The sequence below is a fragment of the Corythoichthys intestinalis genome, chromosome 13 (genome assembly GCF_030265065.1).
Source record: "Corythoichthys intestinalis isolate RoL2023-P3 chromosome 13, ASM3026506v1, whole genome shotgun sequence".
NCBI lineage: Eukaryota > Metazoa > Chordata > Actinopteri > Syngnathiformes > Syngnathidae > Corythoichthys > Corythoichthys intestinalis.
This window is the reverse complement of record NC_080407.1, coordinates 11,291,690-11,315,631: the sequence shown is the minus strand read 5'-3', so window position 1 is coordinate 11,315,631 and position 23,942 is coordinate 11,291,690. Positions and strand designations below refer to the sequence as shown.

The 23,942-nt window shown below is 41.5% G+C and overlaps 1 protein-coding gene across 1 annotated transcript in view; it reads left to right on the top strand.

Moving 5' to 3' along the window:
* snd1 (staphylococcal nuclease and tudor domain containing 1) overlaps positions 1-23,942 on the top strand; it is a 317,379-nt gene that overhangs the window by 185,112 nt on the left and 108,325 nt on the right. The window contains exon 17 of the mRNA XM_057854783.1: positions 17,387-17,575. Coding sequence (XP_057710766.1) covers positions 17,387-17,575 — 189 coding nt within the window. The remainder of the gene's footprint in view (positions 1-17,386; positions 17,576-23,942) is intronic.

The window sequence follows — 23,942 nt, the reverse complement described above, 5'->3', positions numbered from 1 at the left end:
TTCGGTCCCGTTGCCCTCTGCCAGCGTTAATCCTTCATGTCCTCTCCAAGTTAGCACTGATTAGCGGCATCTGGATTATGGCGGGCATGCAGGGCGCGAAGATGAGGGCAGATGAGGACAGAAACGAGCCCCCTTCGAAAGGCTTCTTCCCAAAAAAGTTAACCCACTTGATCTTTTTACGACGGTTTGAAGTTTCCGCACTATCCCCCCCAGTAACAGACTGCTCATAAAGTACCAATGTTGAAGCCTTTCTGACCGCTCCGACGCTTCGTTTTTACAGCGCTTCGTTTTGATGGGTGAAATTCATTGGAAAAGATGAGAAGGCGCGCTCACATTTTAGGCCTGCGTCCAATTTAATTTGCGCTCTCACATCTGATGCCACACTGATTCATAAAAAGTCCCGTGGCCGGCCGCAGTCGGGAGGAAAGGCAACTAGAGGTGAAATCATATTTGCCGCCCATTTATAATTTGTTGTCTAGCAACAGGCTAACACTATTTACTCGGCAGCTGCTAAGTAGGAATGACACAATAACATCTGCCCACACGGACAAAACCTGCAATCGGATCATTTTCTTCTTGGGCCTACCACCTGTTGTTGCTTAAGCAGGTTTGTTTCATGGATCGTGGTGCACGTTCACCCACTCGCTGTTGTAAGTGTATCCGGCTTCACAGTGCAAAGTGGAAAGCCACTTGCGCCGGTGTAGGTTTTAAGAAACAAAAATTTACAGATGCAACAGCTTCATTCTAATCGCCACTGTGGATTAATTTTTATTTCATCGTTTACTGCACCGGAGGAATGAAATCTGGACAGGCGTTTTACAGTCAGACGCCAAATCCATTCCTCTCGGATTTGTACTGCATAGAGCTACATTTAGTGCCTCTTCACTTGCTTGCCTCTGACACTTTTCCCCCACTCTTCTAGAACTTCAACTGTGCAGCCCGTGCGAATCTCTCTCTGCTTTTGACAAGCGAACATAAATTGACAAAAAGGCGCGTTGAAAAATGCCTCTGTCTCTGCTCTCTCGCACGGCCGTCTGCCTCATTCTCTCAATCTGTCAGCGCAGACAGTCCGAGAGGACAGAAATGGCTCTTTGAGTGACAGGGGCTGGCGATGCCATTTGCCGCATCAACTGGTGAAAGGGGATAGAGAAAAAAGGCGGAGACGAATAATTACGGCATGTGATTGTCCTGCTCCCCCTGCCTACCTCTCAATTTTTGTCGCCCAACCGTGCTCACCAGTGTAGACATTTTCCCAGACTGTTTGCATGTAATCTCGATGAGCTTGGTTTTCATATGCCAACACGTAGAATCGGGCTATCTCGGGCGCACTTTTGTCACGGCGGCCACAGAGTCATGAATATTTAAAATTCCATTATGAAATCTTAATTTGATTCGCAGACCGGCGGCAAGTGGAGCGTGAGCGAAGAAACCAGAGCTCTTGTAGTTGATATGAATACTTATCACCAGAAGTTTGTTGAAGCAGGGTAAGGTAACCCTCTTTGAGTCTCAATAGTAAACTCTGGTCAATGCTCTGCCACTGCATCTCAATCCTCAAGAAGCTTTTGCATTGACTAGTAGAAAGTAGAGGTAGACCGATACAGTGGTGTGAATAAGTATTTAGTCAACCACCAACTATGAGAGACAGAATGTGGGGAAAAAACAGAAAATCACATTGTTTGATTTTTAAAGATTTCCAAATTTGAGTGGAAAATAAGTATTTGGTCACCTACAAACAACAAGCAAGATTTCTGGCTGTCAAAGAGGTCTAACTTCTAACGGGGTCTAACAAGGCTCCACTCGTTACCTGTATTAATGGCACCTGTTTAACTCATTATTGGTATAAAAGACACCTGTCCACAATCTCAGTCAGTCACACTCCAAACTCCACTATGCCCAAGACCAAAGAGCTGTCGAATGACACCAGAGACAAAATTGTAGACCTGCACCAGGCTTGGAAGACTGAATCTTCAATAGGTAAAACGTTTCGTGTAAAGAAATCAACTGTGGGAGCAATTATTAGAAAATGGAAGACATACAAGACCACTGATAAGCTCGCTCGATCTGGGGCACCATGCAAGATCTGTGGTGTCAAAATAACAAGAACGGTGAGCAAAAATCCCAGAACCACACGGGGGGACCTAGTGAATGACGTACAGAGAGCTGGGACCACAGTACCAAAGGCTACTATTAGTAACACATTGTGCCGCCAGGGACTCAAATCCTGCACTGCCAGACGTGTCCCCCTGCTGAAGAAAGTACACGTCCAGGCCCGTCTGCGGTTCGCTAGAGAGCAGTTGGATGATCCAGTAAAGGACTGGGAGAATGTGTTATGGTCAGATTAAACCAAAATAGAACTTTTTGGTAGAAATACAGGTTCTCGTGTTTGGAGGAGAAAGAATACTGAATTGCATCCGAAGAACACCATACCCACTGTGAAGCATGGGGGTGGAAACAACATGCTATGGGGATGTTTTTCTGCAAAGGGACCAGGACGACTGATCTGTGTAAAGGAAAAATGAATGGGGCCAAGTATCGAGAGATTTTGAGTGAAAATCTCCTTCCATCAGCAAGGGCATTGAAGATGAGATGCGGCTGGGTCTTTTAGCTTGACAATGATCCCAAACACACAGCCAGGGAAACAAAGGAGTGGCTTCGTAAGAAGCATTTCAATGTCCTGAAGTGGCCTAGCCAGTCTCCAGATCTCAACCCCATAGGAAATCTGTGGAGGGAGTTGAAAGTCCGTGTTGCCCAACAACAGCCCCAAAACATCACTGCTCAAGAGGAGATCTGCATGGAGGAATGGGCCAAAATACCAGCAACAGTGTGTGAAAAGCTTGTGAAGCGTTACAGAAGACGTTTGGCCTCTGTTATTGCCAACAAAGGGAACATAACAAAGTATTGAGATGAACTTTTGGTATTGACCAAATACTTATTTTCCACCATGATTTGCAAATAAATTCTTTTAAAAATCAAACAATGTGATTTTCTGCTTTTGTTTTTTTTTTCCACATTCTGTCTCTCATGGTTGAGGTTTACCCATGTTAGGGTTAGGGCACTAATATTTTCAAATGGGAGAAGTTATACAATTAGTGGTTGACTAAATACTTATTTGCCCTACCGGCCGAATTCCATATATTTCGATCAGGCATCTGTGTGGGCAACTGTGACCGCCGCTGACAGACGGTAGGACCCCGGAAGGACCCTGCAGCAGCTTGAAGGCCGGTTGCTACAGAAAGCTACAGGCTTGACTGTTTTGTAAATATTGTAAGATATTTTATCTTGCATGAGAGAATATGCAATGATGGTTTAGCCTTTCAAGCTGTTTACTGAGGGATCCTTACACTCTAAATGTAACTCGTAGCGTTAGCATGGCGCTCATCCTCTTAAACTCTCATTTACATCTCGTAATCACGTCCTGTTGGGTTTAATTATTTGAAAATAATTACTGTTCTTGCTGAGTGTGTATGATCATAAAAGTGCTACGTTCGTTGGTTTGGTAGCACTAGACTATAATCCTTTAACTCTCAAGTCATAGTAAATTTGAAGCTGTTGAAGCATTTTTTTTTTTTTTTAAATGCCCTTCACAATCTACACTGCTGGCCAAAAGTATTGGCACCCCTCCAATTCTGTCAGATAATGCTCAATTTCCCCCAGAAAATGATGCTTTGGTAGTACTTTCTTCATTTATTTTCTTTGCAATGAAAACACACAAAAGAGACATGATCATATTACACAAAATGGGCCAGGACAAAAGTATTGGCACCCTCAGCCTAATACTTGGTAGCACAACCTTTAGACAAAATAACTGCTAACAACTGCTTCCGGTATCCATCTTTGAGTTTCTTACAATGCTCTGCTGGAATTTTAAAACCATTCTTCTTTGGCCAACTGCTCTACGTCTCTGAAATTTGAAGGGTGCCTTCTCCAAACTGCCATTTTTAGATCTCTCCACATGTGTTCTATGGGATTCAGGTCTGGACTCTTTGCTGGCCACTTTAGAAGTTTCAGTGCTTTCTCTCAAACCATTTTCTAGTGCTTTTTGAAGTGTGTTTTGGGTCATTGTCCTGCTGGAAACTCATGACCTCTGAGGGAGACCCAGCTTTCTCATACTGGGCCCAACATTATGCTGCAAAATTTGTCGGTAGTCTTCAGACTTCATAATGCCATGCACACACAGTCAAGCAGTCCAGTGCCAGATGTAGCAAAGCAACCCCAAATCATCAGGGAACCTCTGCCATGTTTGACTGTGGGACAGTGTTCTTTTCTTCGAAGGCCTCGTGTTTTTTCCTATAAACTCTTGTGTTGATGCCTTTTCCCAAAAAGCTCTACTTTTGTCTCATCTGACCAGAGAACATTTTTCTAAAACGTTTTTGGCTCTGAGGTAAGTTTTGGCAAACCCCAGCCTGGTTTTTTTATGTCGCTGGGTCACAAGTGGGGTCTTCCTGGGTATCCTACCATAGAATCCCTTTTCATTCCAATGCTGACAGATGGTACAGATTCACACTGTTGTACCCTCGGACTGCAGGACAGTATGAACTTGTTTGGATGTTAGTCGAGGTTCTTTATCCACTATCCGCACAATATTTTGTTGAAATCTCTAGTCAATTTTCCTTTTCTGTCCACATCTAGGAAGGTCAGCCACAGTGCTATGGGCTTTACACTTACTGATAACACTGTGCACTGTAGACACAGGAATATTCAGGTCTTTGGAGATGGACTTGTAGCCTTGAGATTTCCCATGCTTCCTCACAGTTTTGCTTCTCAAGTCCTCAGACAGTTCTTTGGACTTCTCCATGCTCAATGTGGTACACACAAGGCAAAGGACAGAGGTTGAGTCAACTTGAATCCATTTTAACTGGCTGTACGTGTGTTTTAGTTATTGCCACCACCTGTTATGTGCCACAGGTAAGTAACAGGTGCTGTTAATTACACAAATTAGAAAATCACATGATTTTTCAAAAGGTGCCGATACTTTTGTCTGGCCCATTTTTGGAGTTTTGAGTAAAAAGATAATGATTTAGTTTTTTTTTTCACACCCGCTCTTTTTTTAATTGCAAGCAAAATCAATGCATTTTTGCATCACAATTATAGCGACTGCAAATACTATCATAAAAAGCACATTTATTTTGACAACCATACATGCTACATATCATAGTAATAATTCATAAATGAAATGTAATCATTCAAACGCTTCCAAACCTTGTTTAATCTACGAGAAAGCAGCTGACGAAATTCTAAAAATATCCCAACTCATGTTCATTTTTTTCAATCACAAGAGAGTAGTCTTAAATCACCCTCGTCCCATTTGTGTTTCCTCAAGCCGAACCCACCCACTTAAAGGGAATTATTTGATATTAGTATTATTACAAATGTAGCTCAATATTTATCGACCGGCATGCTGTGTCGCCACCGTTTCAAGAAAAAAGAATCTGAGAGGTAGTTATTGCTGTTATTGATTTTAATAACTAGGCCCAAAGCAGTCGCTTCAGTTCATTCATTTCATTTCATCCAGCAAAGGATCTATAAAGTAATTTTCAAACAGATTTAGCATGATTTAGTTTGCCGACAAAAGCCTTCCCTCTTTTGTAAACCTTTCCGGGTTAATATTTTTCAATGAACCCATTGTTCCTTGTGTTGTCGTTAAATTGCAGTTGTGGCGACGGTTGAAGGAGTGTGACATTAAACTGTTTCAAGTGGAAATACAGGTACTGAACTGCCCCCTCAAAATCCCCCAATTATTGATCCGATAGGTCAGATTGACTGATGTAAAATCTCACTGGTCATTATATTGCCAAAGAGTCTCTCATTCGTCTTTGTCACTGATCTCAGCCGCTGCATCCTATGATGTCTATTAGTCATTTTGCTTTGGCAAATGGAGGAGGTGGGTCCAGAAATTAAGATCAAACAGGTGATTTGGCATCACAAAGAGCCCCTGGTGCTCCAATTGCTGTCTGATGTTTGTTCATTGGTGAACTAAATCGTGCTAGTAGGTACAAAGGTGTCGTTTGGTAACACGCAGTCTCCAAATTCCGCTCGGATGAGTCTTTCACACTGTGAATACAGTGGGGCAAATAAGTATTTAGTCAACCACTAATTGTGCAAGTTCTCCCATTTGAAAATATTAACGAGCCCTGTAATTGTCAACATGGGTAAACCTCAACCATGAGAGACAGAATGTGGAAAAAAAAAACAGAAAATCACACTGTTTGATTTTTAAAGAATTTATTTGCAAATCATGGTGGAAAATAAGTATTTGGTCAATACCAAAAGTTCATCTCAATACTTTGTTATGTACCCTTTGTTGGCAATAACGGAGGCCAAACGTTTTCTGTAACTCTTCACAAGCGTTTCACACACTGTTGCTGGTATTTTGGCCCATTCCTCCATGCAGATCTCCTCTAGAGCAGTAATGTTTTGGGGCTGTCGTTGGGCAACACGGACTTTCAACTCCCTCCACAGTTTTTCTATGGGGTTGAGATCTGGAGACTGGCTAGGCCACTCCCAGTCCTCTTCTGGATCATCCTAATGCTCTCTAGCAAACCGCAGATGGACCTGGACGTGTAGGGCTTCAGCAGGGGGACACGTCTGGCAGTGCAGGGTTTGAGTCCCTGGCGGCGCATTTTGTTACTGATGGTAGCCTTTGTTACTGTGCTCCCAACTCTCTGTAGGATATTCACTAGGTCCCCCCGTGTGGTTCTGGGATTTTTGCACACCGTTCTTGTTATAGTTTTGACGCCACGGGGTGAGCTCTTGCATGGAGCCCCAGATCGAGAGAGATTATCAGTGGTCTTGTATGTCTTCCATTTTCTAATAATTGCTCCCACAGTTGATTTCTTTACACCAAGCGTTTTACCTATTGAAGATTCAGTCTTCCCAGCCTGGTGCAGGTCTACAATTTTGTCTCTAGTGTCCTTCGACAGCTCTTTGGTCTTGGCCATAGTGGAGTTTGGAGTGTGACTGACTGAGATTTTGGACAGGTGTCTTTGATACCAATAATGAGTTAAAACAGGTGCCATTGATACAGGTAACGAGTGGAGCCTCGTTAGACGTCGTTAGAAGAAGTTAGACCTCTTTGACAGCCAGAAATCTTGCTTGTTTGTAGGTGACCAAATACTTTTTTTCCACTCTAATTTGGAAATAAATTCTTTAAAAATCAAACAATGTGATTTTCTTTTTTTTTTCTTCCACATTCTGTTTCTCATGGTTGAGGTTTACCCATTACAAGCCTCTCTAATTGGTGGTTGACGAAATACTTATTTGCCCCATTGTATGTAAGTACGGCAAATCCATTCATGTCTCAGGATGTATGCCCGTCTTATCGTGTCTCCCCTCTGCAACTTTTCTTGTTCACTAGAGTTGTCAGAGTGGAACACATCCATTATCAATTGACCAAAGGAAAAATCCATTAATGGACATCAGACAGGTTTAATGGCGGGCATCACGCTGGTTTGCCTGACCGTTAATGGGCTCCGGACCGTTTGACTTTTGTCCCCGCCACCGACAAGACGGCGTCATGGCCCTCTGACAGTGATGCATGAAACCCGCCCGAGTTCCATTGATCAACCCCAAAGGGGAGTTCTATAAACACCTACACAATGTGCATGTTATTGTAGCTTTGCACAACACTTGTTTTTGATCACTTCAGGTGGTCAAAGACGCCAGCAATTTTCTTTGTATTTTTTTCCTTATGGAGAGTTAATTCTGACATTTATAGCAGCCAGTCTCATAGCCAAAACCCCCATAGAGCAGAGTTGTTATTGGCAGCTTTTTACATTTTTATTTTAATCTTTTGGACGAAAATACATATTTCAATTCGAATAAACATAGACATGCACATATTGTAGCGTCTACAAGAACGCCAACTTGGTGATGATAAAACACACTTGGCAGGAAAAGCAGTACATCATTTTCAATTAAACCCACCTGGAAGCAACGAACTGTACGTAAAAAAAAAAATGTCTGAGCATTTAACACTGAGAATTCCGGGATTTTTTTTTTTTTTTGCTATTGTGTTTTCAGAGGACGTTTGCCATTCTGAAGCTAATGCTAGTAGTTACATTTAGCATCTGCTGATCACTCAGCACAGACCTTTAAAAGCTAAAGCAGCATTGCATATTCTCTTTCCAAGATAAGAAAACAAATCTGACCGTGTTTTCAAACAAGCAAGCTAGGGTGCAGCCTAGCTTTAGAGACATCCTAAACTCCAATGACACAAACCAAACACTGCTACAATGAAAGATTAAGTACTCCACGTACAATGTCGTATTTTCGTCTCGTCATCGTCTCATCAGACGAAAACTGGCATTTGTCTCGTTATGTTTGTCTCCCAAGCCATGTCTTTTAGCCCGTCATCGTCATGAAAAAATGGTTACGTAAAATCCTTACTGCACGTTTTTTTTATTTTTTTGCTTTTAACCAAGAATCAACCAAGAATTAATACGATATATAGAACTTTACGTCCATATCTATAAAGAATTCTGGGACTTAAGCATTTACTCACAGGAATTTTCACCGGAACAGCTCTGTTTACATCAGGCGGCCGCTAGCTACATTCACTAACAGACTAGCATTGTACTTCGACATATTTACGTAAAATAAATGCTAACTGCATGGTATTTTTGCTTTTAACCAAGAATCGAGACTGTTTTACGTCCCTATCTATAAAGAACTCGGGGATTTAGGCATTTCGTCACAAGAATTTTCACCGGAAAAGCTCTGTTTACATCAGGCGGCCGCTAGCTACATTCGCTAACATTGTACTTCGACATATTTACGTAAAAAAAAAGCTAACAGCACGTTTTTTTTGCTTTTCACCAAGAATTGAGACTGGTTTCACGTCCATATCTATCAAGAACTCGGGGATTTAAGCATTTAGTCACAAGAATTTTGACCGGAAATGGTCTGTTTACATCAGGTGGCCGCTAGCTACGTTCATTAACAGACTAGCATTGTACTTCGACATAGTTACGTAAAATAAATGCTTACTGCACTTTTTTTTGCAAGAATCGAGACTTTTGCGTCCCTATCTATAAAGAACTCGGGGACTTAGGCATTTAGTCACAAGAATTTTCACCGGAAAAGATGTGTTTTTTTTATCAGGCGGCCGCGAGCTACATTCACTAACATTGTACTTTGACATATTTACGTAAAATAAATGCTAACTGCACGGTTTCACGTCCATATCTATCAAGAACTCGGGGATTTAAGCATTTAGTCACAAGAATTTTCACCGGAAATGGTCTGTTTATATCAGGTGGCCGCTAGCTACATTTACTAACAGACTAGCATTGTACTTTGACATATTTACGTAAAATAAATGCTTACTGCACTTTTTTTTTTTTCTTTTAACCAAGAATTGAGACTGTTATACGTCCATATCTATAAAGAATTCAGGGATTTAAGCATTTAGTCACAAGAATGTTCAACGAGAAAAGCTCTGTGTTCACATATGGTGGCTGCTAGCTACATTCACTCACAGACGAGCACAGAGACATATTTACGTAAAATAAATGCCTACTGCATGTTTTTGTTTTTTGCTTTTAACCAAGAATGCTTTTACATTGCGTTTAAACAAGACCGTTTTACGTCCATATCTATAAAGAGTCCTGGGATTTAAGCATTTATTCACAAGAATTTTCAACGAGAAAAGCTTTTGTTTACATATGGCGGCTGCTATCTATATTCACTCACAGACTAGCATTGTACTTCGACATATACGTAAATAAATGCTTACTGCATGTTTTTTTTTTTTTTGCTTTTAACCAAGAATGCTTTTAAATTGTTTTTAAACAAGACAATTTTACGTCCATATCTATAAAGAATTCTGGGATTTAAGCATTTATTCACAAGAATTTTCACCAATAAAGCTCTGTTTACATCACGCGGCCGCTAGCTACATTTACTAACAGACTGGCATTGTACTTCGACATGTTTACGTAAAATAAATCCTTAGTGCACATTTTTTTTTTGCTTTTAACCAAGAATTGAGACTGTTTTTTGTCCATATCTATAAAGAACTTGGGGATTTAAGCATTTAGTCACAAGAACTTTCACCGGAAAAGCTCTGTTTACATCAGGCGACCGCTAGCTACATTCACTAACAGGCTAGCATTGTACTTCGATATATTTACGTAAAATAAAGGCTTACGTCACGTTTTTTTTTTTTTTTTTTTTTTTTTTTTTTTGGCTTTTAAGCAAGAATCAAGACTGTTTTACGTCCATATCTATAAAGAATTCGGGGATTTAAGCATTTATTCACAAGAATTTTCAACGAAAAATGCTTTTTGTCTGTGATTGCCCTCGGTCAGCTTTGACGGCCTCTCCTACAATGCAGGCCCACTAATTATCTGCTCCACGCCCGTGTCCTGTCAATACATTATGAAGTCTATGACGAAAATATCACTGCCTTGTCATATTGTTGGACACTTTTTTGGTAGTAATTCAGCTTAAAGGGATCCACGGATAGAAAAACTTGTAGTTCTTAAAAGATAAACGTTATGAGTTAAAATAATTTGACATTAAAGCACCTCTTCGTGTTTTTGTTTTTGTACAATTTGTAAAATTAGTTTAATTACTATGGTAGCCATTGTCGTTGACGTCGCAGGGTGGTGATGTCACTTAGTTATGATGCCGGGCATCCAGAGTATGACTCTAGCGACATAAACATGTCATCTGTTCAACTCTTTTAATTTGAACCCAAGAGGAACATTAATGACCATGACAACACTGTTGATATTTCACAAAACGAGCAGCAAAAGCAAAATGAACAGGAAAGACTGGAGGAGACGAGCCAAAATGTGCTACACCGGCGAAACGTCCTACAAGAGGCGAGTTTGACACCCAAAGTACTACCGTGCGCTTTCAGCGTCTTTTGTTTAGATGCATACAGACCGAACATACTAAAGATGCCTTAAAAATATACTTAAACTTAGTAATATCAAATCAGGGTGGTTTAAATATGATGTGGTCAACAGATCAACAATGTTATTTAAAGCCACCACGAAAAACACTATGCTTAAAAGTATGAGAGGGAAACACATGCAAAAAGTATTTTGAGGCAATAAAAAGGAAATGAAAGACTCAATAAAAACTCATAGTCAGTACTCGCCGCTTTTAACCGATGAGCGCATGTGTTGCAGTCACCCGGTAACATTTGTCGAGTGACAGTGACTATCTACGTCATCACCCCGAGCGTCCATTGTGCGCATAAAACATGGCGCCCTCCGTGGGTCGAAATATGTACTAAATATTATAGATTTTTAAATCAATGGCAATAATTTATGTTTGTAATAACATATTTTAGTAAAAGAAAACAATTGTGGCGTATTAGAGCCTACAAGTCTTTAAGTCTTAGGTTCCCCTTTGAGGTGTGGATGGTAAAACAATTGGGCCTGTGTTAGGCAAAATCAATTTTCATTCAAATACTTGAATAACCAATGGGATGACTGGTCGGTAGACATCTGTTCTCTATGATAAATACCATGGACAGCTCTCTGTCACCTTACACCTTGTTGTAAGTGGAGACGTTTAACGTGAGCTTTAGGTCTTGCCTAGTTTCGTTCATGCATCCATTTATCTGCAATAACCCTTCTCGTTTTACCACACACAGTTTCTGTAGATCCTATAGGCTTCTCGGCTTTGACAAGAAAGACTGGAATTTCTTAAGCAAACAACTCAAAACCTTGAGCCAAATATTTTACTTTTAGGGCCTGAGCACCAACAGGGGCGAAGGGCCTATTGTTTAGTAAAGGACTATTATGTTTCTTCATGGCAAATGAAAATAGCCAATTTAGAGGTCTGAACATGTTCAAAAACTCACCAAAATTTGTACATACGTGCGGGTTCGCGTAAATTTTGATAATTTTGCAACGTTGCGAAAAACGTCACAAAATGGCTGTGGCGCGCCCTTGAATTTTTCAAAAAGGCCTCTCCATTTTGTTTTTTTCAACATCGAGCAATGAAACTTGGGAAGTCAATACATTGTGGAAAACTGCCTCAAAAAGTCTTGCACTCATATTCCAAACCCAACAGGAAATCTGGTATTTTGGATTGAATGTTTAAAAACATGCAATTTTTGGCGAAAACCAGCGTGCACATTTGAAACCATAGCGACGAGGCACTCAGTTGGATCCTACTTAAAATTGGTGAGAATGTTCATGAGACATATGAGGTGTTGTCAAGTTAGAAGTTATCAAAATGGTGAGTTTTCATTCACGGGCCTGACCTGGTCGGGGTACCAAAGTCGGGTGTTTTTTTGGCAACATGCCAAATCAGTAAATGACTTATAACTTCCTGTTGCAAGGTGCAATCTTTTTCATATCTGGCATGCATGTGAGGTATCCGAGCCTGAACACGACTGCATTGAAGTGTCACCCATTAAGCCTGGCACCACTAGTGGGAACAGGAAACGCTTTTTTTCACGAGAAAGGCTCCTCCTCCTCGGGGAAAACTATCAATTGACCTCAAACCTGCATCATGGGAGCCTTAAGACGTGTGTTCAGGTATCTGATGAAAAATATTGAGTTTTCATTGAAGTGGCGGGGTCCAAATGTTGTTCTTCCGTTTTCATGGGAAATGAAAATGGCCAATTTGAAGGCCTGAACATGCTCGAAAACTCACCAAAATCTGCACACACATGCGACTTCGCGTAAATTCCGATAATTTTGCAATGTTGGGGAAAAATGCCACAAAATGCCTCAGTTGCGCTCCCTTCTCTTTTTAAAAAAGGTTTTTTTCAATGTAGAGTGATGAAATTTGGGGAGTCGATATGTTGTGCAAAACTGCTTCAAAAAGTCTCTTGCACTCATATTCCAAACCCAACAGGAAATCAGGTATTTTGGATTGAATGTTAAAAAACATGCAATTTTAGTCGAAAACCAACGTGCACGTTTGAGATAATTGTGCCCAGGCAGTTAGTTGGATCCTACTTAAAATTGGTGAGAGTGTTCATGAGAGATATGAAGTGTTAAGTTATCAAAATGGTGAGTTTTCATTCACGGGCCCTGACCTGGTCGGGGTACCAAAGTCGGACGTTTTTTGGCAACACGCCAAATTAGTAAATGACTAATAACTTCCTGATACAAGGTGCAGTCTTTTTCATATCTGGCATGCATTTGAGGTATCCGAGCCTGAACACGACTGTATTAAAATATCACCCATTAAGCCTGGCGCCCCTAGTGCGAACAGGAAATGCCCTTTTTTACCAGAAAGGCTCCTCCTCCTTGGGATAAAAAAAAAATCAATTGACCTCAAACCTGCATCACGGGAGCCTTAAGACATGTGTTCAGGTATCTGATGAAAAATATTGAGTTTTCGTTGAAGCGGCGGGGAACAAATGTTTTTGGTCTTCATGGCAAATGAAAATGGCCAATTTGAAGGCCTGAAAATGCTAGAAAACTCACCAAATTTTGCACGTACATACGGAGAGTCGATACGTTGTGCGAGGGCCTGGTCAGTCGTGCTTGCAGGGCTAGTTTGTTTTGTTTTTGTGTAGTAATTGTCATCTGTTAATTGATTTGAGTCCTCCCCCCACGCTCATCCGTAGTCTCTGACAGTTTGATTTTGTTTGCAGTTCAGCTTTGATTAATTATCTCCTCCCAGCGAGCGACACCTTTACAAGATATCGATTTGGCTTGAAATCTGATCAAGGCTGCGATGGTGTGTGTTGCTGCCGGGCTAAAAATATCTCATTTAGCAGAAGCTCGCACCGCATGTCCGTTTAGCGATAAAAAGATTTCAACACACGCCAGTGGACATGTTTTGCAACCTGATGATGAAGCATTGAGTAGATGCAGTTCAGTCGTGCCTTTAGAAGCAAGTTTTATTCGACTTAAAATCTTATTTGGAAGACCTCACGAGTCGAGTGATGCGGATCTTGAGGCAACACTGAACCGTGGTTTGTTGGTGAAGAACAATAGCAATTTCTGAAATGCAATCCCGCTGCGTGCTTTCAATTTGTTTTAGTGCAACTTTTGGCTCTGACAAGGTGTCACCCACTGCGGCTTTGTATTTATTTATTCATTCACTTCTTTATTTTCATTCACTTCCAAAGAGTTAAGTGAATTAAATCAGCTGCCGGTTTAAACAATGACCTTGGGGCCTCTCTTGTGCTCAGGAATGACTGCAATATTGCATGCGTAAAACTTTTTTGTGTGTGTGTGTGTGGTTTTTATTTTTTTCCCCTCCGTCATTTCCATCCGCCGTGTCGACACAATCCCCGTCATTTATGAGATTACGGGAGCCCATTTGTGTTCCGACGGGAGCCATCTTGGCTCGACGGAGAGCCTCTACTGGGAGCCATCTGGGCTCCATTCAAGGCAGTTTCTAGGCCGCCTCCCGCCATCCTTGCCATTATATTTCCGAAGCTATTAAAAGGCAAGATGAACTAAAAAGGAACCTATTTTTTTTCTCTAAAATGCTCACGTTGAATTAATGACTCGTTCCTTTGCAGTCTGATGTCGCTCATGCTAGGCTGCACGCTTTAATGTCATAAAATAGGGCTACTAGTCATTTTCCCCGCGTTTTCCCTTTCCATCCTTTTTGCCGTTTGTCGGTAACCTTTTCTTGCCTTCGACCACTTCCTCCGTTTGACATTCGACGGTGCTCTGTGGACGAGTTCTGTCCTAATGGCCTAGTTATGTAACTGCCACTGGGCCCGGAGTGCTAAAGAGTCTGCATAACGGAGAGAGAGTACAGAAATATTCACAGGTAGATACAGTGGGGCAAATAAGTATTTAGTCAACCACCAATTGTGCAAGTTCTTCTACTTGAAAAGATTAGAGAGGCCTGTGAATGTCAAGATGGGTAAACCTCAACCATGAGAGAAAGAATGTGGGTGGGGGGGGGGGGGACTAAATCGCATTGTTCGTTTTTAAAGAATTTACCATAATTTTCGCACTATAAGGCGCACCTGACTATAAGCTGCAACCCATCAAATGTGACACAAAAACGGCATTTGTTCATAGATAAGCCGCACTGGACTATAGGCCGCAGCTGTCCTCACTGTATTATGGGATATTTACACCATAAGATATTAACCGGTAACACTTCATTAGACTGCGGCATCAAATGACGGTCAGAAGACCAAATGAACCACCATGAGGCTTTGAACCAACTGGCTGCTTCAAGAAGCTTCAATTGGCCATCACGGCTCCCTTGGGGGAGACAGTCAATCTCTTCTGCAACCTGCTGTCAACACTGTTGTTGTCCAACACGCCTCCTAGTATGTATTACAGCGCAACAGACGTAAATAACATTCATAATTCATGTTCTGTGCTAATTATTTATTCAGTTATTGTTCCAGTTGTTTCATTATTGCTAGTTATGTTATTTGGTAACACTTTACCAGTGGCGCCATGAGACTGTCATTGTGACATGACACTGTCATGGGCATTAATGAATGCTTATAACAGATGTCATTTAGTGTTATTCAGCAAATTATCTCACTTTTGAATGGATGTAAAAGATCCGAGCTGGACATAAATAGAGTTAGTAACATAATTTGCCAGATGGCACTTAATGACACCTGTCATAAGCATTCAGTAATGCCCATGATAGTGTCATGTCATAATTATGACTGTCTTATGACAGTTCTGACCTGCACCAGGCTGGGAAGAGTGAATCTGCAATAGATGAAATGCTTGGTATAAAGAAATCAACTGTTGGAGCAACTAATAGAAAATGGAAGACATACAAGACCACTGATAATCTCCCTCCATCTGGGGCTCTATGCAAGATTTCACCATGTGGCGTCAAAATGATAACAAGAACGGTGAGCAAAAATCCCAGAACCACACGGGGGGACCTAGTGAATGACCTACAGAGAGCTGGGACCACAGTAACAAAGGCTCAGTAACGCAATGCGTCGCCAGGGACTCAAATCCTGCATTGCCAAACGTGTCCCCCTGCTGAAGAAAGCACACGTCCAGGCCCGTCCAGAAGAGGACTGGGAGAATGTGTTATGGTCAGATGAAACCAAAATAGAACTTTTTGGTAGAAACACAGGTTCTCGTGTTTGTAGGAGAAACAATACTGAATTGCATCCGAAGAACACCACACCCACTGTGAAGCATGGGGGTGGAAACATCATGCTTTGGGGCTGTTTTTCTGCAAAGGGACCAGGACGACTGATCTGTGTAAAGGAAAGAATGAATGGGGCCATGTATCAAGAGATTTTGAGTGAAAATCTCCTTCCATCAGCAAGGGCATTGAAGATGAGACGTGGCTGGGTCTTTCAGTATGACAATGATCCAAAACACACAGCCAGGGCAACAAAGGAGTGGCTTCGTAAGAAGCATTTCAAGGTCCTGGAGTGGCCTAGCCAGTCTCCAGATCTCAACCCCATAGAAAATCTGTGGAGGGACTTGAAAGTCGGTGTTGACCAATGACAGGCCCAAAACATCAATGCTCCAGAGGACAACAGTGTGTGAAAACATTTGGCCTCCGTTATTGCCAACAAAGGGTGCATAACAAAGTATTGAGATGAACTTTTGGTATTGACCAAATACTTATTTTCCACCATGATTTGCAAATAAATTCTTTAAAAATCAAACAATGTGATTTTCTGGGTTTTATTTCCACATTCTGTCACTCATGGTTGAGGTTTACCCATGTTGACAATTACAGGCCTCTCTAATATTTTCAAGTGGTTGACTAAATACTTATTTGCCCCACTGTAAGGACTGAGTACGCTTTAAATTCCTGTAAAGTTCATCTAACCTGGTTCTGAAAGGACGGCGATTTCGGTATGAAATAACCACACTGTCAGTTTGCCGCTTCAGATTAACCCAGCGTTAAATAAAATCTTTTTTTTTTCTTTAGCAACATGACGAGGCCGAGCAGTTTACAATCTTAATTCCAGGCAAATTTCCCCCGTGGCCGTGGCATTAGCGGCGGCACTCCTAATCACTAGACTCGGCCTCCTATCTCGCTGGCGCACCTGCCCTCTCGCTTTCTCGCTGACTGGGAAAAAAACAATCTTATTTTGTGTGGTGTGTGTGTGTGTGTGTATTTGTGTTCTTTCCACCCATTCCCCCATGAGTGGTCGAAAGCAAATGAATAGATAATTAGTCTGAATAGGCACAAATTTTCTTATGAGTTGCAAGTGGCTAATTTCTGAGGGGTTACGTTGCAAAGAAACGCATACGCCACGCTAATTTAACGCTGCTGATCGGCTGTGCATTGACCTGCTAATAAAAACAGATGTTCCAGACAAAAGGTTAATTTTGGTGATGACAAAGCACTGCAGGAAAATCCATATTAGCTTTGTGAATTCAAGTAAAGAACACTGCCAACTCCTCAAAGATAGCATCTGCACTTTATTTTTTGTAATGACCACTCTAATCTCGGCTAAATATCGCGACAATGTTTTTCCCTTGTTGGAATCCAGGTGGAGGTGGAAGTGGAGAGCATGGACAAAGCCGGCAACTTCATCGGCTGGCTGCACATCGAAGGCGTCAACCTGTCTGTGGCGCTGGTGGAGAACGCCCTATCCAAGGTCCACTTCACGGCCGAGCGAAGCAACTACTACAAAACGTTGGTATCGGCTGAGGAGGCATGCAGGCAGAGGAGGGAGAAGGTGAGTGCCGTTGTAAACCGGAGTTAAACCCTTAGTGAGTATACCGTATTGGTCCGAATATAAGACGGCCCTGGTTATAAGACTTTTTTAAGACTCACGTTTAAAAAGACTTTTTGAACACCAAATTCATTTTTATACAGAAAATAATTACAGTACATCCAAAACAAATGATTATAACAATATATTTGAGAGAAAAAGCATGTTATTTTGCCTCATTCGAATCTTAATATCTGAACATTTAAACGTGTAAACTAAAGTGCAATCACATTCGTAAATGAATGGCTTCTGGTTTTTGAAATTTAAATAAACCAATCTATTTTGATAAAACAACATTGCAATAACTGCATTAACCATCAAAGTGAAGTCTAACTGTAGTCTTGAAACAAATCGGAGTAAGGCGGAAAACACAGACAAGACTGAAAAAGCAAGTTTCTGCTTTTGCCCTCCTCTCGAAAAGAAACTGCCAAACTGTTTTAAGCCAAAACAAGTTTTGTGTTTGATAGAATATGTTTATATGCTGCCATAGCAGATTCATGGCACATTAAGCCCCCGAACTATTTTAAATTTGTCCCTCTTACCCTGAAAACCCCCATTTACAGACGTCGCGCAACCGCTTTTGTTTTAACCCAGCCATAAAACTAAGGTAATAATTATATTTATAATTCAAAATGTCTTTTATTTTTAGCTTACAAACATTAATTGATGTCTAATATTTCGTTTTAAAAAAAAAAAATACAAATTTAAAAAATTAGTCACTCGTATATTTTAAACTTTTAAACAAATGACGTCACAATGAAAAAAATGGCGTCTGTAAAAAAGTCATGGATATCTACCTCATAACTATCGCTTAATTGTATTTTTTTTGGTACTGTCGCATTTTCTCCGATATGTTAGATGATAAATAATCGATCCAAACAAAGAAAAATTAAAAAAAAAAAAAAAAAAAATTAAAGGGGTAAATATATGTAAAAGAAAATCTCGACTACTCCTTGATGTCTGCGATTTCTGCATCGCACCCTTGTTATATTGTCATGTTTCGCCCATAAAATCCCCCAAAAATCCAGCTGTGGGCATTCACAACTGTGTCTTGACACTCAGTGATACATGCTACATGGGGTTTTTGGATCGAAACAAGGTAAGTATGCGATAATATCTCGTTAAAGTCATGGCGTCTGTAATTCTGCTCTGTTTTTCTGCTTTTTTTTTTTTTTTAAATGCCCTCCTGTTCAAAAATTTTCTTCCCCCAGAAATTTGAGATTTTAGGCTTTCAAATGATGTATCACACGTGCATATCGGACAATTTTGAAAGTTGGCCAAATTGGGGGTCTTAGAGCGGAACTTCAAGTCGCCTGAGTGTTTTCTGCCATAAGTAGAAACATTGCAATAAAATAATGCAAACTGGTTAAACTTGAGAGTAGCTGAGATCTGTCATGACAGAATATCGCTTTAATGATATCTGGCACCATCTCACGTGATGAATGGGTATAATGTCTAGACCGCGAATATAAGACAACCCCCTCTTTTTCAGTCTTATTTCAATCCAAAAAACACCGTCTTATATTTGGGCCAATACGGTACTCCACATTAGCCATTCCCTATTTCAAAACCATTTACACTGGGATGACTGGCATTGAATGATCATGTTTTAATGGCAATAAGTTCCAAAACCAACCACGAGTGTCACGTTTTAAGTTTGTGGCTACCAAATCTGTGCATCTGCACAGTCACACCATTGTATATTGTACACATATGTATTATTGTGGATGCAATCTGAAAATCAAGGGTATGGTTTTGCATAGGGACGGTAGGGACACAACACTGCCAACTTTTCAGGATGCTCAAATTGTTCTCAGCAACCTTATCTGCATTATATAATGACTTCAGTTATATAGGTAATTTAGTCTTCCCATGTTGTTAAGATAGAATTGACCCTACCGTTATTTAGTGAATTCCAGTGTTTTAATTGTGTTCTGACTTACATTGACCCCTATCACTTGCTGAATATGCCAGTCCCCCCCCCCCCAAAACGCACGTTTGATTGACTGATGACTAGACCCCCCCCCCCCCCCCCCCAACACACACACGCATCCACCCTCCTTGACAGAAATACAACACGCCGCCTCCTCCACCCCCTTGGAAAATTAGGGATATCGGAATTTTTTTCCGACAGCAGCAGCCACTGTAATTAATGTAAAAACGTAAATGTTGTGTTGGTGGGGAACCAACCACTACTTTTGCTACTGAAAGTCCGACCTGCATCAGAGTTGGCATGACATTAATCTGTGCGAATTTCTCAAACCCGAGGGGGAAGCTGCTTTGAGAGAAATATCCTTCTGGATGTTTTCTACTGTTAAGCCTGAGTTATGCTCCCGCCTTGCGGTGACTCGCAGCGACTACGGAATATGACATTCGATGGTTCTCCGGCCTGGTGACGCGTTGCTCTGTAATTCGCCGCCAAGCCACTAGAGGGGTGTGGCGTTATGTTTATACAATTTTGGGGCATGCTTGTTGACTTCCTCTTGTGTAGTTTAATGGATAAGAAATAAACAATGCAAGATGGAACGCTTGAATGCGGATCTTCAGCTCATCAACATTGAAAAAATGTTGATCATACAAAAGTTTAGGCGCAGGCGACGCAGAAGACTGCTTCGAGGCGGTCGTTCCAACTTTTGATGCCGCATAGAGAGTTCTAGCCTTGGGTGGAAACCAGCTAGCTGTAGCGGCTAGCTTCAAACTGGCGTCGAGCACTGCGTCCAGCGTTTTGTCCAAAGTCTGCAAAGCCCTCTAGCCCGATTTGTTTGCCGTGTCCGACAAACAGCCAGTGGGAAGCCATAGCAGATTTCTGGCGTCTATGGAATTTCCCAAACTGCGTTGGAAGTCTTGATGTTAACGTTATCATAAAAGCACCAAGGCACTCTCAATCAGTGACGATGTATCGTGTGTGAACTGTCTGTTGTTGAAAATTAAACATCAAAACAACTCTTTTGACACCTGTGCTTTATTCTTCATATACTTGAAGTGTGACACGTAAATAAGTCAGACTCATAGCAAACATATGTACACAATAAATGATGAAGTGCACCGACCAAAAATACGACATAAAGTGATAAAAAGCTGGCACAGCATCGTGTGGGCATTCGATTCCGAACACACACATGAATTTTTTTTATTCAATCGCTGGCTGACCTCCACGAATTGCTTGCCATTTGGCAATCTCCATAATGTCTTGACGAGACATTGTAGAAGTTGTCGTACTTGCTCTTCGTTGATACTCTCGTCGGCTTGGTCCATTTTTGCGTGTAGAAAAATCATTTTTGAGAAACAACAGTCTGAGCCGACCAATCATAGTCCATTTCCACCATGTCACACGCGTTGACGCAACATGAAGTCAGTAAAAAAAGGACCCAGAGAGGCTACAGCGCTGGGTCGTAAATCGTGTCTTTGTTGACAGCGCAGGTCTGACGTGGAAGCATAACTCAGCCTTTAATGTTAATTAAACTGTATGAAATTTAGGGAACCAAGGTTTGTCCTCTTCTCCCCAGTTTTCGTTTTTTATTCATATGGTCTTAAAGCAACCCAAAAGAGTTTTTTTTTGTTGGGTATGGCTGTGCTTGTGGACAAAAGCAGTAGTGTTTTACCTGAAAAGGAATGCTCCATTTTTATTTATTTATTTATTTATTTTTATTTTTATTTATTGTTACAGTGCTGGCCAAAAGTACTGGCACCCTTGCAATTCTGTCAGATAATGCTCAGTTTCTCCCAGAAAATGATTGCAATTACAAATGCTTTGATAGTAATACCTTCATTTATTTTGCTTGCAATGAAAAATCCCAAAAGAGAATGGAAAAAGAATTTAAATCATTATCGTTTTACATAAAACTCCAAAAATGTGCCGGACGAGTGTATCGGCACCCTTTGAAAAATCATGTGATGCTTCTCTAATTTGTGTAATTAACAGCACCTGCTACTTACCTGTGGAACACAACAGGTGGTGGCAATAACTAAATCACACTTGCAGCCAGTTACAATGGATTAAAGTTGACTCAACCTCTGTCCTGTGTCCTTGTGTGTACCACATTGATCATGGAGAAGTCCAAAGAACTGTCTGAGGACTTGAGAAGCAAAACAGTAAGGAAGCATGGGCAATCTCAAGGCTCAAGGAACTTTCCTGTGAAAATCTCATAGCACTCTGGCTAACCTCCCTAGCTGTGGACGTTGACGTCTGAATGAAAAGGGACTCTATAGTAGGATACCCAGGAAGGCCCTACTTCTGACCCAGAGACATAAAAAGCCAGGCTGGAGTTTACCAAAACTTACCTGAGAAAGCCAAAAGCGCTTTGGAAGAATGTTCTCTGGTCAGATGAGACAAAAGTAGAGCTTTTGGGAGAAGGCGTCAACGTATTTTATAGGAAAAAAATGAGGCCCTCAAAGAAAAGAGCACTGTCCCCACAGTCAAACATGGCAGAGGTTCCCTGATGTTTTGGGGTTGCTTTGCTACCTCTGGCACTGGACTGCTTGACCATGTGCATAGCATTATGAAGTCTGAAGAATACCAACAAGTTTTGCAGCCTAATGTAGGGCCCAGTGTGAGAAAGCTGGGTCTCCCTCAGAGGCCATGGGTCTTCCAGCGGGACAATGACCCAAAACACACTTCAAATACCACTAGAAAATGGTTTGAGAGAAAACACTGTAGACTTCTAAAATGGCCAGCAATGACTCCAGACCTGAATCCCATAGAACACCTGTGGAGAGATCTGAAAATGGCAGTTTGGAGAAGGCACCCTTCAAATCTCAGTTGGCAGTTGGCCAAACAAGAATAGTCTAAAACTACAGCAGAGCATTGTAAGAAACTCATTGAAGCGGTTGTTCGGAGTTATTTTGTCTAAAGGCTGTGCTACCACGCCTTTGCTGAAAATGTGCATAATTGGACATTTCTCCAACTTTGCACCGGTATTTCCTAAGTAATAACAATCCGGTTGCAGTCCCAGTTGAACTTTTGCCCCATCAAATAGAAAAACAATCCCGCCAGATGCAGCCGCTGCCACCTTAAATCTCAACGCCGCGGGAAGGCTCGTCGGCAGCACCTCGGATGACAGCGCCCGACCGCCCTCCGCCTCGGCTGATTCGAGCCGGATAGACTTTCACCGCCAGCTTTGTGACTTGAGCTAACCTGAGAGCAGCGAGCCAGACGGACTGTGATCTCGTTTGATGCCGTGCACTCAGAGCTTAGCCCGAGTTGTTTGTTGTGTGCGCGGCGGATGGTGTGTTGTGTTAATGCATAGTTTGCAACTTGCAGGCAGCTGAGATGGGACTCTTGTGTGCTCTAATTAACCCATAGAGACCTTCTAGAGTGGGAGGGGGGGGAAAAAGATGATATCTTTGCTTTTATTTCCTCGTTTGAAGTCACCGCTGACTTTTGTTTTACGTATAGCCGCTCACATGGCTTCCTGTCTCCCCGGCTCTTTTTCTGCATCCCTTTGGCTGTGGTTACAGAAGACGTGCTGTGTCAGGCTTCTCTGTGAGAAAACTAGGTTGTCGTAATGAAATGTAGAGGCAGATGGATTAATGCAAACTTTGCCGTCCGACAGGGAATTAGCACGATGACAACGAGAGGGGGGATCGAGGCTCACCGCAATAGCATCCGGAACCCAAAACTGCTTCGTTTGGTTAAGTGAATGAGGTTTTACTACAATTAGACCAGTGGGACAAAGGGATTGTGCTCTAAATGAAACCTTCCAAAGAGGAAGGCTCAGCATATTTAGATTTTTCAGGTGTCAGCTCAAAATTTATTCGGGATAGTCATCACCACAAAGCTACTTCTTTACACTAACGCAAGATTTAAGGTAAGTGGGAAGTAGAAGTTCAAATGGATTGGACATTAAGGTGCTTCTACTCTGATGAATAGTTACAGTGGGGCAAATAAGTATTTAGTCAACCACCAATTGTGCAAGTTCTCCTACTTGAAAAGATTAGTGAGGCCTGTAATTGTCAACATGGGAAAACCTCAACCATGATAGACAGAATATAGAAAAAGAAAATCACACGGTTTGATTTTTAAAGAATTTATTTCCAAATTAGAGTGGAAAATAAGTATTTGGTCACCTACAAACAAACAAGATTTCTGGCTGTCAAAGAGGTCTAACTTCTTCTAACGAGGCTCCGCTCGTTACCTGTATTAATGGCACCTGTTTTAACTCATTATCGGTATAAAAGACACCTGTCCACAACTCCAGTCAGTCACACTCCAAACTCCACTATGGCCAAGACCAAAGAGTTGCCGAAGGACACCAGAGACAAAATTGTAGACCTGCACCAGGCTGGGAAGACTGAATCTGCAAAAGGGAAAACGCTTGGTGTAAAAAAATCA